Source organism: Pelodiscus sinensis, chromosome 2 (assembly GCF_049634645.1).
Source record: "Pelodiscus sinensis isolate JC-2024 chromosome 2, ASM4963464v1, whole genome shotgun sequence".
Classification (NCBI taxonomy): domain Eukaryota; kingdom Metazoa; phylum Chordata; order Testudines; family Trionychidae; genus Pelodiscus; species Pelodiscus sinensis.
The window spans coordinates 30656599-30673034 of NC_134712.1; the positions used below are offsets into that span (position 1 = coordinate 30656599).

Genomic DNA, 16436 nt, shown 5'->3' on the forward strand with positions numbered 1-16436 from the left:
GGCAGCTGGGAGCCACAGGCCTTTTAAACCTCTAGCCCCTGCCAGCTGCTACTGAAAGGGCCACCGATGGAGGAAGCAAAAAATTAATTAGGAAAATTAACTATAGTATTCATCTTATTCTCTTTTTTTTATATTTTGTATATTCACTTAGGTTAGCAAGAAATAAGGTAATCTGAATATGTGGAAGGTGTATAGTACTACTACTGACAACCTCTAATCTATTAGCTATTCATTTATAAAATACATTTGTAGTGCCACATGCTGTGACCCGAGCATCAGCCTTTAGATTGAAATACAAAGTAATGCAAAAGGATTGCTAATTAATATAGCACCCAAACTCACATCTTAACCCCATCCCAGAAGTCTGAGAAAAGATGACATCCAACATAACGTTAGAAGTTAACAAATCTGGACTCTGGTGGGTGAAGGGTGGTATGGCGGAGTACCAAAGCCAAGGACCAGCTCAGAGAACAGCCTGCTTAGTATCAGTCTTTCATTTATAGGCGGAAGCTCTACCTCAAGCTCCTCAGCTGGTCTCAGTTGACATAATACATTATGGCAAAAGAGGCAGTCTACCAGATCTCAAACCTTCGAGGGCTTAATAGATTCAAAGCAGCTGGATGAACATTAAAGTTTGGAAGCCAATACCAAATGTAGGTGCATGCAGGCTCACTATACCACTTAATAAATAGGATTCAAAATATCATCTCTGTTTTCAATATCCATAGGGTAGGCTGATCTGAAGCATATTATAGTTGCCTAATATTAAGTAGCAGACAAAGGAAATAATGTATTAATTTGTCCTTTAATGTGATTTTGTGCCTGGAAACATCAACTAACTTAATGTTCTTGCAACCACAAAATGTTCTTGCAAGGTATGTTAATAAAAGATTGGTAAATTGGCTACGTAATTTGACTTTAGAGTATATAAGAAAAATTTAATGATAATTTTATTACAGTATAAATATTACACCAATTTTGTGAAAAATATTTTAAGAAAAATAATTAAATTCCATTATTTACCATTTTTTTTTCTAGGGTTTTGGTAGCCCATCTGGTGAACATTGGCTGGGGAATGAGTTTATCTTTGCAATAACCAGTCAGAGGCAGTATTCTCTAAGAATTGAGTTAATGGACTGGGAAGGAAATCGGGCATATTCACAATATGACAGATTTCATATAGGAAATGAAAAGCAGAATTACAGGTAAGCACTTACTGAAGTTCTGTTATTGTTATTGTTGTTAGATCTTGTTCACTGTTTGTGAGTGAAAAGACAATAATATAGCATGAACTTGCACCCAACTTTAAATTATATGTACAAATATAAACTAGAAATACAATTTTCCAGAAAAGCTGAGATAGAAATTAGCATATGTGATAGCAAACTATATGGCAGAAATGTCAGGTCATTCTTAAATTTGTTAGCAGTCAACCTAATCTGGTAGCCTCCCTCACCCTGAAAAATCTTGCTACGGGAACAGCCAGGAAGTGGCCCTTGAGGACATGGGGAATAGGGTATGCCCTTTATTGGCATTAGGCCTTTGTCTCTACTCCAGGATTCTGAAAAGGTAAAGTTAGGGGTTTCTGGACTTGTGAGGCCCCGAGCTGGGAAGGCATTGAGGTTTTATTATTTGAACTTCTAAATAAACTAGCAAACATTCATTCATTGCCAACCTCTGTGAACAGACATTTCAATTTGCAGTTTGTGGCTCCTAGTTTGTAAGGCTCATTCTCCATCTCCTATTAACAGTGTGGACTTTTCCACAGGCTGTTTAACCAGGAATATAGCTCATAGTCCCTGTTTGTTCTTGTGATTTACTTCTAACACTTCCAGATTCAATTTTTCTTCAATATCCCTAAGATGGAGGAACCAAACGAGGATGAGCCCCTGATTTCACCATCCAACAGACCCATTCAAAACTTCTCACATTTTTAGCATATCAAAAATCAGCTGTGCTAGCAAAATTTAATCTCGATCCTAGAGGTTCCAATGATTTAATATCCATCATACATATCTTCTCTAAGCCTCAAATGTCTGCAGACTAAGCAAAGATATTTATTTTTCTGAGAATGGTTGGTACTTAAGTGTTACGGAATCTTAGCCCTTAGCAATCAATGGAAGAGTTAATATATTGTCTGTTAGTAAATTCAATGAGATACTGGACATCTTGGGAGTTCCTGTGCTCAGCAAGAGATGACTTTCATGGTCGGTAGCACAATTCCCTTCTTCTTTAATATAATGTCTTCTCCTACATTCTGTTATACAACCCTACCCCTACCATAGTCTCCATACGGTTTGACTACATTGCTCCAAAGTTCTGACTATGTGAACACACAGAGAAGTGCATACCAATTTGGTATACTTTCCTCCATGTGGAGGCAAACTAAAATGTTCCTAGTTTGTGTTAATGTAGTCCTCTTCAAACACAACTACATTAATGCAAATCACAAACTTTTAAATTTGTTTCCACAAAAGAAGTAACAGAGCAGCACTTTGGTGTGCACTGCTAGTAATGCCCTGTAGTTTGACAGGGTAGTGTTGACAAAACATAGATAGTTTATACCATCCTCAAATGTATTTTTTAATTATATGCATCGAGGAACCACTGTCTATCTTAAATTTAAGAATTGCAATGCTTCATTAGAAAAAAAAATACAGACCCTTCAAAGAACTGATAGAATTCTACCTCAGAAAATAAGACTAAAGACTATGGAGTTGGGCAGAGGAGACTATAAATTTTACTAAAATCTCTCAGACTTCCAACCCAAACTACATCTGAAAGTCAACAGGACAGACAGAAGCTAGGTTATATTGCAAAGGAATGCAATGCAGATAAAAAAAGTAGTTCTATAAACCACTGAGTAGGCCTCAATTACAATATTGGATATGTCAATGTAGTAATACTACTAGTTACTATGCCTTGAAAAGAATATGAGGTTTTTTTATACATAGTTCCAGCTCCTCCAGTTTTCTATCAGGACTTCCAATAGCACTGAGTATAGGAGATCACAGAATCATAGAATCATAGAGTGCTAGAACTGGAAGGGACCTCAAGACATCATCAGGTCCAGTTTCCTGCCCTCATGGCAGGACCAAGCACCGTCGAGATCATCCTTGATAGATGTCTATCCAATCTGCTATTAAATATCTCCAGGGATGGAGTTTCAACAATCTTCCTAGGCAATTTGTTATCCCTTCTCCTTGTAGCACCTTTTTGAAAACCGCTCTCATGTCCCCTCTCAGTCTTCTCTTTTCCAAACTAAACAAGCCCAGTTCTTTCAGTCTTCCCTCATAGCCGATGTTTTCTAGACCTTTAATCATTTTTGTTGCTCTTCTCTGGACCTTCTCCAATTTCTCCACATTTTTCTTGAACTGGACACAACACTCCAACTGAGACTTAATCAGTTCAAAGTAGAACAGAAGAATGACTTCCTATGCTCACAACACTCCTGTTAATGCATCCCACACCATGTTTGCTTTCTTTGCAACAGTGTCACACTGTCACACTGTTGACTCATATTTATCTTGTGGTCCACTATAACCCCTTGTTCCCTTTCTTCAGTACTCCTTCCTAGACAATCAGTTCCCATTCTGTATGTGTGAAACTGATTGTTCTTTCCTAAGCACTTTGCATGTGTCCTTATTAAACTTCATCCTGTTTACTTCAGACCATTTCTCTAGTTTGTCCAAATCATTTTGAATTATGACCCTGTCCTCCAAAACACTTGCAACCCCTCCCAGGTTGGTATCATCTACAAACTTAATGAGTGTCCTCTCTATGCCACCATCTAAACTGTTGATGAAAATATTGTACAGGACAGGTCCCAGAACAGACCTCTGTGAAACCCACTTATTATGCCCTTCCAGCCCCAGCCCCTCTGGGCTTCCAGCCACCAGCCCTCTTACCATTGGAGGTCCCAGCAAGGACTCCCTGGTCTATGAACATCAGTGGTCCTGCCAGACCACAGATGTTACTGAACCAGAGGGTCCCAGTTTTGGGAGGTCCAACTTTTACTCTCTTTGGATAGAGAAAATCCAAAAAAAAGGGAAATGAGTTTGAATTATCATGCATAACACCAACTAGGATATGGAAGAAATGGTGCATAACCTTCTTAAACTGTTGTCCAAAGTGTTCACATAATCCATATTCAATTGTCTACATGAAAATAATCTAATCTTTTGAAGTTCTGAGATACCACAATTCTTTTCAGACTTACAGTTATGGGGAAGTTGCATCTATTTTTCACTTTTTCCTGATGGAATTCTGCACCTGAGTGATACACGAAACCTTATCTGTCCCTTTGAATGTGTCAGAGGGTATTTTAGTATTGTATCAAGGACCAGAAAGTTCATTTATAATACTCCTGCGTGAAATTAGTCCCCTTATGGTTAAAAGGATGCTACTGAAATCTCAAAGGACACCTGTAGGGAATCAAGGCTGATAGTCATTATCTAGATAATTTGCTCTATTGTTTTATCCAAAAGAATAGCTAGTGGACCGCATTAGAGTATAATAAATTAGTAGCTAGTGGACCACAGTAGAGTAAAATAATGGTCTCTAATGGAATATGGATGACAGAGGCTTCAAGACTGTGTGAACAACTGTCGTCAAATGGAGGGTCTGCATTTAGATGGAAAGATTGGCATCAAAAGAATTTAAGTGAAATTTCTTAACACTGATATAACAGATCAATTAAATTTAAAAAGAGCAGCAATGGAAGATATTAGTAAAAACATTTTTAAAAGAGTTGGAGAAGTGTTTGAAAATGAGAAGAACTTGTGGTACAACAATTGCCTCTAGGAAGGGTGAGCCTCTACATTCCTTTTTATCAGGAAAATATTTGTGCTATTCTGCTCCTACATTACACCTTTCAGTGAACTCTCTCACCTGTGAAATGAAATGCTCCTGATTCCTATAATTTCTACTGGCTATCTTAGGCAAGTGCCCCTTCTGTATGGTGCCATCTCTAAAGCACATTATTTGGCACCTAAGTCTTCCCATGCATTGTATAGGGAGCCTGGGCACTATCATACAGATGAGGAATCCCCGGAGTGACAGGTTACATAAAAAGTAGGTTGCAGTAACCCCATGTTGATCTACCTTACAGTGCCTTTAGGAATATTCCCAAGCAAGACATAGTGAGTAATTGGAGTACCTACAAAAGACAATGATCCTTAGAGACACACCTGTAATGGACAGTGTCACCCTCAATTCTTTGTCCCTTTAAGTGAGGAGTAAGTTACTGCAGATCCAGATATGGTGCAGCTAACTAACCATACATGTCTAACCAACTACTTTCAGCCTTAGCTATGGCTTAATGATGATTTTATTTTAATCTGGAAATATACACATGTATGTAAAGAGTATGTGTATATATACACCCATTCCGTTTATGTGGAAAAAAAGAGAGATTGGAGATTTTAAAAATATATTAAGTTTGATGAGCAGTTAATGGACTGCAGAGTAATCCAAAATTACTATAGGTCTCCATGGTTAAAAAAACCTTAAAAATTTAGCCAACTATCCCTGTTTTCATTTGGGGGAGGGGGGGAAGGGAGTAGTTCTTCTGACAACCTGAACCAGGTTTCACTAACATGACAATAATTGTGAAATTTAATTCATGAAAATCCTCCTGCTGCACATGAAAAACAAAGGGCCATGTTTCAAAAGTGCAGCAGTAACATCAGAAAGAGAGTGTGGGCTACTCAACTTTTCACTCAAAAGATAAACAACTAGATAGCCAAGGTAGAATGTTGTGGTTCTTGCTTAAGCCAAACTCTCATTTTAATCATTGGGAGGTTAACTTGAGCAAGGACTGAAAAATTGGGTCCTAACGTACCTAAAATCCCAATTTAGGAGTAGTTCATGCATGGCCATCATGCAGGTGTATGAAGAAATTGGAGAGGGCAAGAGTCCTACTAGACTCTATTTGTGGGCCAATACATTGAATATCTTGCACTCTCTATCACCTCTCCCATGACCCAAGAGGAAAGGAAACATGGGCCATATCCTTCCACACTGGTTCATGGAGCTTTGGACGACCTTATCCATCTTTCCTTATATGAATGTGAATTTTTGAGAAAAAGCCAACTCACAGGAATTAAATCTAATAGCTTTTGAAATAATAAAGCACCAGTGATAAGCAAATCTCAAGTGATTATTCATATTTGTCAAATTTGCTTGAGTGCCCAGTCCATACAAATATATGTCATTAACTATTTTATAAAACTAAAGTTGGTCTCTTTGAGATGTTATAATAGGAACTGCAAAGCTTCCTAAAACAGAAACATTATCTTCTTATCTTTGCCAGCCTAACTATCTCTCATGGTTTTAGAAGCAACCCCATAGTCCGAGTCAGGTGAAAGCTTCATTATTGAATTCTAAATAACTTGCCATCTACTGCAGAATGGGGTTGCCCCTTGATCTGAGAAACCCACCAAACTGAGTTAAAGGATGCCTATATAACATTGAAAAACACAGTTCTCAGCCTCTCTCACACAATTTCTTTCCTTCACAGTTGTTAGGCATTTGTCATGTTTGCTCTCAATACAACAGTCTATCTTTCCATAACTTCAGTACCTATTAATCTGCAGTCATTCTGCCAAGAAAATTTGTGGTTTTATTTTGTGACCATTAGGAATTCATTGGTGTTTTTCTCTGCTTATTCATCACTGTTTGTAAATGTGAGCAAACATAGGCCAGCTATACTGTAACTTACGTATTTTCAAATAACACCCATGCACGCTTAAATAATAACCAGAAATAAACTAGCTTCCAAGTTGGTCTAGGCATTAGATCAAGGAAACTTAAAATAAAAAAGGGATAATGAAAGGGAGGGAAAAACTCAAGAGATGGAAAAACTTTTGTTTATGTTGCAGAAATACCTTTTACAGGCAGGAGGAGAAAAAAATATAAGGATCCAGGTCCAGGAATTTAATCTTGTAAGTAATGTAAGAATAAAAATACCACAAGGTAACAAATTATATTTGAGGAAATATGGAAAATCATTTTTCATGTGTTTTTCCAAAATCCAGCCTCAACATTAGGCAAAGCCTGAGTCAGTCTGAATTGCTCCCATTTGGTGTTTTAGGCGAACTCTGGTTTTTCTCTCAGCTATTTGTATTCTCTCTAATATATTTTATTAGTTTAAAGAATATGTGGTTGAAATGGGGTAATGCTCAGCATATGTATATTAAAAATATATTTGTTTCCCTTTGTTTCCCTTTCAAAATGATATAGCTCTAAGAAAGTTTCTGGGCAAGAAAATGTATATGTGTGTGTGTGTATATATATATATCTCCCAGATGATAATGACTATAAAAAAGAAAAAAAGTGTAGAATATATGTATCTAGCTTTAAATATATTATGTTAAATAATAACTTACATGTGGTAATCAATTATTCAAAAAGAAACTTGGTGATGGAACATAGTACAAGAGGTGATAAAAGATAAGAGAAAATAGCTTAAACTCTGGCAAAGGAGTAGGAACAAACAAGACCTGGAGGAATACAATAAGTATAAAGAAATTGGCTGGGGATATAGCTGCAAAACTTTATTCAAGACCTGGAACAAAGGAAGGGAAAAAAATGTGTAAACTGACGAAAGCATAGTACCAAAGATATAAAGAAAGTGAGCTTAATCAAAGATGAAACTGGTATGGTGATGACTGATGAAAGACACATAAAGGTCAATAGAAAAGTATTCTGAGCAGTTTTTCAGTGGAGAAAACCAAAGAGAGCAATATGACCTCAAAATTATTGAACTTGGTTGTAATGGAAATTTATCATACTAGATGAAACAGCAAATGCTGCAAAATAAATATAAAATAATAAAGCCCTAAGGCCATATGGAATTCCTATTGAGGCATAAAAAAGCTGTGAATAGAAGGCACCTATCTGCTTATACCCTTGTTCAATGTGGTGGGAAAGGATACCAAATGAGTGTAGGAAAAGTACCTTGGTGCTTATGGAAAAGTTATCACTGGCATCAGCACATGGTATAAAGTTGATAAGTCACACAATGAAACTGGAAGAGAATCACTGATAAGAAACTGAGAAATGAGGTAGACAGTAGCATAAATCAATATGGTTTCATGCCAAGATGATCAACAATAGATGCTGTTTTGACACTGAGCCAGCTAGTGGAAAAATTTAGAGAGCGTAGGAAAAATATTCAGATGGCGTTAATTTATTTGGAAAAGGCCTTTGATAGACTTTCAACAAATGTGTAGTTCCCTAAATAATGCTCATGACTGCTGCAGTGGGATTAGATAATAGCTATGATTAGACAATAGCTTGCTTTTTCTTGAAATTATAGATAATGAATAATTAACTGAGAACAATGAACATCGGCCCAAATGACAGAAGCAAAGAGGAAAGGAGAAGATGGGAAGAGGAATAAGGAGGAGGGCGTGTCAAAGCTTTTTCGGAAAAACAGCCGTTTTTCTGAAAAAACTTAACTTATGTCCACACTGCTATTGCGTTCTTTCACAAGAAAATCGAAAGAATGCAGGGGGTTTTCCGACATTGGTAAACTTCATTCTACAAGGAAGAAAACCTTTTCTGGAAGAGCTCTTTCGGAAAAACGTGTGTGTTGATGCAGAAGAGGGAGATTTTTTTGAAAGAAGAGGCCTCCAGGGAAAAGCACAGGTCCCCTGTGGGTGGCCATTCCATCTATAGTAATCACAGCTTACATGCATCCAATAACTCTGGATGCTCTTTTTCGAAAAAGCAGATCACTTTTTCAATGCGCTTTTGACGTGTGGACACTCTCTTTCAGAAGACTTTTTTCAGAAGATCTCTTCTGAAAAAGCTTCTTTTGAAAGAAGCTTTCAGTCTAGACATACCCAGAAGAGTGAGAGAGCTGGGATGAGAAAGGCATACTTTTCCCTGGTGCGTGCCCACCTCACAGACGCTGCAGGCAAGGTGTGGATCATTTGTGCTTTCTCTGAGAAGCAGGTGAGCTCAGTAGCTCAGGAAAATGTGGGCACCTCAGCACTATGGGCTTTCTGGGAGGTCCACCACAGAGTAAAACACTTGCCCCTGTCATCTTGTGTACAAAATCAGAGATCATTGGCAGTGCAATAAAAATGGGTAAACCCAACGCATTGTCTGCCATGTTTGAGTAGGAAAACTTTACTGTCAGAGAAGAAATGGATCTTACCCTAGCATGGCATATGTAGCCATTCAGTGCCACAGAATCCTGCCTCTGCACATGTGCTATTCAGTAACAGCTCTTTCAACACTCTTTGCGATACATGGATTCATAACAAATCTGAGATAAAAATCCTTTGTACTAGTTTAATTAGCTGATGTACATCAGCTTTACCCATCAAAGAGACATATCACTTTTTCTGACTTTATAACCTAATTTTCCTTAAAATAAAGAAGTTCCAGAATTGTACTTTAGGATTATATCAAATAATGTGTTCATTTAAAATTGTGGAAAAAGGACTTTAGCCCATAACCGATTAATAATTTCCTTTTGTAATATCCAGCATTTGTACTGTTTACCTCAATACAATTAGTTCTTCTTAAATTCTCCCATCAAAATTAAATTTTGCTGCTAGGTTTCATGCCTTGTCAATAAAGGAACCATATTTTCATTTCCACCCAATAAAGTAACACTCTGCACAGCCCAGAAATTCTTCCTCAAAGGAGGAGAGAAGGTGTCTCAGTTTTCCATGTCTCCCTTCCATCTTTAAACCTTCATGCCCCGATAACTACAAACTATGTTTCCTAGATATAACCTGAGCCCTAAAACATATTATGTTAAAGAAAGCCTATTTTGAAAAATAGGGTCTCTTTTTGCCATTCTTCAGACCATAAGAATGGCCTGACTCTAGGGCAAAGACAGAGTCCTTCCTTCAAGTATGAGAATACAGTCTGCCAGATAGCCAGGTCCAAATACATTGTACTCATTGACTGCTTTACTTATTTTTCCTCCAGTGGTGCAAAACACACATAATCAGGTGTGAAGCTCCTTTGTATGACCAGAGTAGTCCAAAGCATCTGGCCTGCAGTGAACACTCCCAGAGCATGTCATGACTAGATTTTGGAAGCAGTGATGTGTCTGTTTCATACACCACAACAAGCTGGATATAAATATTGACCCTTAATTTCTCTGTATTTCCCATTTTTTCCTGCTACTGACTAATTTTCAATAGTTTTCTCCTTTAGGCTGATGGATTCTTATGTGTTGGAATTATTCGGTTCTGTTCTTACCTAAATATTTGCAGTTCTGCAACAGGCCTCTTGTTCTTTTTGCTTTGTAGTTGGCACAGAGCAAGGATCAATTTACGATTGGTATTCTTCTTCTCTTCTTTATTTTATTTTATTTTATTTTATTTTATAATCTTTGGAAACTTCCCCTTCAGACTATTTAGATATTCACAGATCTGCAGAGAAATCTGCATTTCAAAATCTTTCAGCAAAGCTGTCTCTTTAGGACTCTGTGGCACGCATGTATCAAGAGGTTAGGGAGCTATTACTGCAGTGGATGGCTAAGGGTCTGTGGTCTGAAATGTGCAGGAGCTCAGACTACATAATCATGACAGTCCCTTCTGGCCTTAAAGACTATGAGTCTATGTGTCTTCCAACCTCCTGGATTCTATTTGTTATGAAAAGGAAAATTTATGGGTAAGAGTAAAATTGTCTCATTTGTTCATAGGGATTACCTATAATAAAGTAAATTTAGTATTTGAAGTTATTAATCATTTTAGGGAAGAAATAAAATTGGTATCCATCTATTTACTGGACTTTAAAGTTAATGATTACAGAGAAATGTTAAACACATGTTCACAAATTATCTATTTAAAGTATATTAAACAAAGAAACACAGCAACATTACAGATTTTAAAATGTCGCAAAAGGTTTCTCAGTGATCAGTTGAGAATTCCCATGGTATCATTTTTTACATTTGTTTAGAAAAGCAAATTGATTTAGTGTCTATAAGTTTGTATTATTTATTCAGAAGTATAATAATAAAATTCCAGCAACTACATTGGAGATATTCCACTTAAAGGTTTTGGCTTATAACTTGCATTGCTGTTAACTTTAATGTTCATTTATCTAGTTGAAAAATTAAATAATTTTGTTTATAATAAAATAATACTTTAATACTACTTTCCAAAAAGATAATTTATATGAGAATAAAATCATAGAATCATAGAACACTTGAACTGGAAGAAACCTCAAGAGGTCATTGAGTCCAGTTCCCCTGCCCCCACGGCAGGACCCAGTGCCATCTAGACTATCCCTGATAGATGTCTATCTAACCTGCTCTTAAAGATTCCACAACCTCCCTAAGCAACTTATTCCAGTGTTTAACCACCTTGACAGTTAGGAAGTTTTTCCTAATGTCCAACTTAAACCTCCCTTGCTGCAGTTTAAGCCCATTGCTTCTTGTCCTATCCTCAGAGGCCAAGGAAAGCAATTTTTCTCTCTCCTCCTTGTGACACCCTTTTAGATACCTGAAAACTGCTATCATGTCCCCTCTCCTTTCCTAACTAAATAAGCCCAATTCTTTCAGTCTTCCTTCATCATGTTCTCTAGACCTTTAACCATTCTTGTTACTCCTCTCTGGACTTTCTCCAATTTCTCCACATCTTTCTAGAAATGTGGTACCCAGTACTGGACACAACACTCCAGTTGAGACCTAATCAGTGCAGAGTAGAGTGAAAGAATAACTTCTCGTGTCTTGTTCACCACACTCCTGTTAAAGCACCCCAGAATCACATTTGCTTTTTTTGCAACAGTATCACACTGTTGACTCCTGTTTAGCTTGTGGTCCACTGTGACCCCTAGATCCCTTCTGCAGTACTCCTTCCTAGACAGTCACTTCCCATTCTGTATGTGTGAGGCTGATGGTTCCTTCCTAAGTGGAGCACTTGCATTTGTCCTTATTAAACTTCATCCTATTTACCTCAGACCATTTCTCTAGTTTGTCCAGATCATTTTGAATTATGACCCTATCCTCCAGCCCCTCCCAGCTTCATATCATCTGCAAACATAATAAGCATACTCTCTATGCCAATATCTAAATTGTTGATGAAATTATTGGACAGAACCGGTCCCAAAATAATAATGAGTTTACCTTTTTTTAAATAATTATATGATGCTTTAAATTCTATAAATTCTTTACCAATGTTAGTAATGCTCACAACACTTCTGTGAGCAATTACAGGTATATATGGAAATTGAGTAAAAAAGATCATGTAACTGGTTCAAGGACACAATACAAGACAGTGGAAGAGATGAGATTAGAACTCAGAGTTCCTGTCAGTCCAGTTTTTTAACCACTAATCATACGACTATTCCTAAAAGCATTGATCATTTAGTGTGAGTAGACAGTGAGCATAGTGAAGGAATAAGTATCAAAGGGGTTTCCATTAAGTATGGGAGATAAACTGAAATATAGAACTAAAAATAGGCTTAGTTCAAACTCCATGGCTATGTCTACACTCGCAGCTTCTTGAGTGAGTAATATGCAAATGAGGCTAAGCGTGGAATATCGCCAAGCCTCATTTGCATACCTAATGAGCCACCATTTTTTTCAGAAGAGGCTCTTGTGCAAGAAGGAGCGTCTACACTGCCCCTTCTTGCGCAAGAAAAACCCTCTTGCGCAATGCCGTTCTTCCTGAAAAGTAATAGGTGTAACGGCGTTGCGCAAGAGGGTTTTTCTTGCACAAGAAGGGGCAGTGTAGACGCTCCTTCTTGTGCAATAGCCTCTTCTGAAAAAAATGGTGTCTCATTAGGTATGCAAATGAGGCTCAGCGATATTCCACGCTTAGCCTCATTTGCATATTTCTCACACAAGAAGCTGCGAGTGTAGACATAGCCCAGGAGTCAAATTATGCAAATTTCACAACAGAGTAATGGACCAAAGCAAAACCTTGATGAGGCTCACACATGAACTTTGCAGGGTTACCATAGTTGAACTTTCAAAAAAGAGGACACTCCTGAGAGGGACTGTATCTGTAACAGTATCTACCAGCTCACTTTGTATTAATGTGTTATATATAGTATAACACATAACATGAGTTGGCAGATACTGATACAGATACAGTCCCTCTCAGGAGCATCCTCTTTTTTGAAAGTTTAGCTATAGTAACCCTAAATTGGGTATGGGGTATGCTTTCTGGAACTAAGATTTTCGCCCAGATCTGTTAAGGTTCAAATCCAGACCTAGAATACCAAAACCTCCAAATTTTGAAGGACGGAAGGTTGAAATTCAGATTTTGTGGCTTGGCTCTGGTTTCTGTTTAGAAAAAAATATATTCTTTGTTTTTCATGTTGCTGAGCAAACATTCACTAAAAAGCACTTTAAAGACTAACAACATGGTTTATAGTCCTGTTTTTTTGTTTCAGATAGACTAGACTAACACGGCTACATCTCTATTACTATTCTAGTTAATCTAGTACTTCACTAGTTAAAGGCTGCATTGTCACACCCTTGAACAAACCAGCTATGAGCCATTGCCTTATACTATCATCAGCTCTGTTGGCCTCTGCATAGATGGCCTGATTATGAAAGTACTTGCAACTCCCATTGAAGCCAATTCAGCTATTTTTCCAGGTCAAGTCCATATTATTGTGTGATATTTTCTGTGAACTCAATTCTTTCATGGGTCACTAAACTAGCAGGTTCAGTATCCGTTCTATTTAGAACTGTAATCATTTGGAAAGAACTCATAAAAATGAGCTTTTGGTTACCAAAGGGGAACGTAGTTGAGTTTGGTGCTTAACCCTCTAACATAACAATAATAGAAATATTAGTCTAGCTCAGTGGTTCCCAAACTTTTTGGCATCATGCCCCCTTTTTGATTTTTGAGAAACCCTCACGCCCCCTCCCCCCCAAAATAGCAGCGAAACTTGTTGAGGGGAAAAAAAAGGAACTGACCGGGGATGAGAAACAAAAATAGCAGCAAAACTCGGGGGGGGGGTTGATGGGGGGCCTGGGTCGTCTCGTATCCACCCTGGAATTTCTTCACACACACCCAGGGGGGCATGCCCCCCCAGTTTGGAAACCCATGGCCTAGCTAATGATTTACAATACAAAGAGAAAGCATATAACCTGCTTTTAAGGGAGCTCCATATCAACATAAACAATATAATATACTAGGGAACAGCATGTCAAAGGCGCAACATCTTCTTTTAATTTGTTTTATTACATTCAAATACCCTTATAACTGGACTAGGGTTTCTGGTGAAAGAGTTGATCATGGAATAAGGAGATATTAAATATTTCAGAGATACCCACAAATAAGAGTAAGTGTCTGTACTGAAGGAGAACCATCCATTCTCCTTTAGCAGAAATAATTGTTTAGTCTGATAGCATGAGCAGATGTGGTTGCAGTTGCTACAGTCCAGGTAAGGCACAAAATACTGCAGCCCCATGCTTGTACAAAATAAGACAATTTCATTACTACTTATCATTACTGAGCCTTGATATTGTGGTAACACTAAAATAAAACCTCTGTATGCCTATTGCAATGCTATTTAAACTGGTAAAAAAAAAGGTATAATTCTAAGTCTCAGTTTTTATAAGGTCATGACCTGAGTTTTTAGAGGGAAAATAGAATCAAAAGCACAAGCTGAATCCTGTTGTCCTGGCCAGAGTGGCACCAGAAAAGAGTTTGGACCATAAATGGGTGACAGTCAGTGAACCTTTCGCTCATATGTGACTGTTTATCAGCCACAAATGACGCCGAGGGAGTTGAAATATGTTTAACAGTCTGTTTGTATTTTTCTACAGAGGTCTTAGTGTCACATAACTCATTTTGACACTTTTTAAACTAAATTTTTCATTTAGAAACCCAAGAAAACATTTAAGCCAGTATTTATTTTTTCAAATGACTATAAAAATGCCACAGAAATACTCTGAATATTACTGTTAGTTTTAGAATAATTGTTACCTTATTTTAGATAATTGGCATTGAAATCAAAGCATGCCATTTGTAGAATAGCAGAAGGAGATGCCAGAGGAGGTATTCAGCATCTCTCAGGATTGAGCCACTAAAAACTGTGGGCACAAACCATGCATCTTCCCCTTCTCTTTTTCTTAGGCACATCTTTTCAGCACATAGCGAATTTGAAACTGTAGTTAAGAGTCATCTGAGCACCAGCTCTCCCTCTTAATCTCTCAAATTAATTGGCAAGGAGGGCAAATGCTAAAGTGTTGAATTAAGTCTTTTCACTCCATCCTTTCCTGTCCTCACAGTGTCATAGGGCTTTATCCTTTAGCCTTAGTCACACAAATAGTCACTTTGATGTCAAATGAATGGCTCCTGTGAATGAAGCTTATTCCTATTAAGGAAGACCTGCAGAATCAGCATTTGATGCTTAAAAACAAGCATGGTTTTAGGCATTTGCTTAATTTTAAGTGTTATGTACTTTACTTACTGAATCGGGGTCACAGAAATCTTTGTCTGTTGTAGGAGTGTTAGAGAAAGGGTAAAATTCTCTCTCTCTCTTTCCAGCTAATTTCATGTCAAAATAATAACAATAATAGTAGCCCTGGTCAGAATGAGATTATGATTCAATGACACAATTATATTGGCCAGACCACAACCTTATATTTCAGCAGCTTCCCCATTTGGAATTTCCCACCCGCTTGGTGAAGTGGTTCATTTATTTCCATTTATTTAGAGCTTATTTTTGTCATTAGTCTGAGCACACTCTAGTCAAAGACCAGCCCACTACCCAAGATACTATAAATTCACAAACTGAAGTGGCTTTTTCATCCAGATTGTAAGTCTAAAATTTGGTTTCTGAAGGAAAATCCCAAATGAAGGTATAATTTTGAAAACAATATTCCAAAAATGTCTCTGTGTTTTCCTTTGGGATGTACCCAGTGAAAAGCACACATCTTCTGACATGGATCCCACCATAAATCTTGAAAATCTCATGGAGAACCTAAAATATTTATTTTAATGTGTTATTCATTAAGCTGTTTCTTTAAATCTTAGTTTGTTGGCAGCCACAAACTCATTCCATTCCAGCCACATTATAGCAACACTAGCACGATTTGAGAAGGCCATTAGGTTTTTAACACTGGACAAATTTCAAAATCAGAATCTTCAAATGCCCAAAGGAGCATAATTGTAAAACACAATTACACTATTAGAGTAGAAGAATTTTGATATATAAACAATCCAAAAAAGATTAATGAAAATATAATTTTATGTTGTTTTCAAGTCATTTGATAGTAGTTCGTTTCTTTATATTCATGATTTTTATAGGCAAGAAACACAAGTTTTCGTGCTGCTTTTGACATAGCTTCAATTAGCTATTGAATGGAAATTTAGAGAAATGGTTATTTAATCAGGCTGATGTGTCCTGTGTGACACTGAAATAGTTTCTAACAATGATTATAGATGACACTCACCACTGCATGTAGGGGAAAAATTTAATCCACACGGTTTGATCTTGTG

At 37.3% G+C, this 16436-nt stretch overlaps 1 protein-coding gene across 4 annotated transcripts in view; it reads left to right on the plus strand.

Moving 5' to 3' along the window:
* The window catches only part of ANGPT1 (angiopoietin 1), a 224715-nt gene that overhangs the window by 172441 nt on the left and 35838 nt on the right, over nucleotides 1-16436 (plus strand). For all 4 annotated transcript variants that reach the window (XM_075920222.1, XM_075920221.1, XM_006113014.4 and 1 more), the window contains one exon: nucleotides 1039-1205. In XM_075920222.1, coding sequence (XP_075776337.1) covers nucleotides 1039-1205 — 167 coding nt within the window. The remainder of the gene's footprint in view (nucleotides 1-1038; nucleotides 1206-16436) is intronic.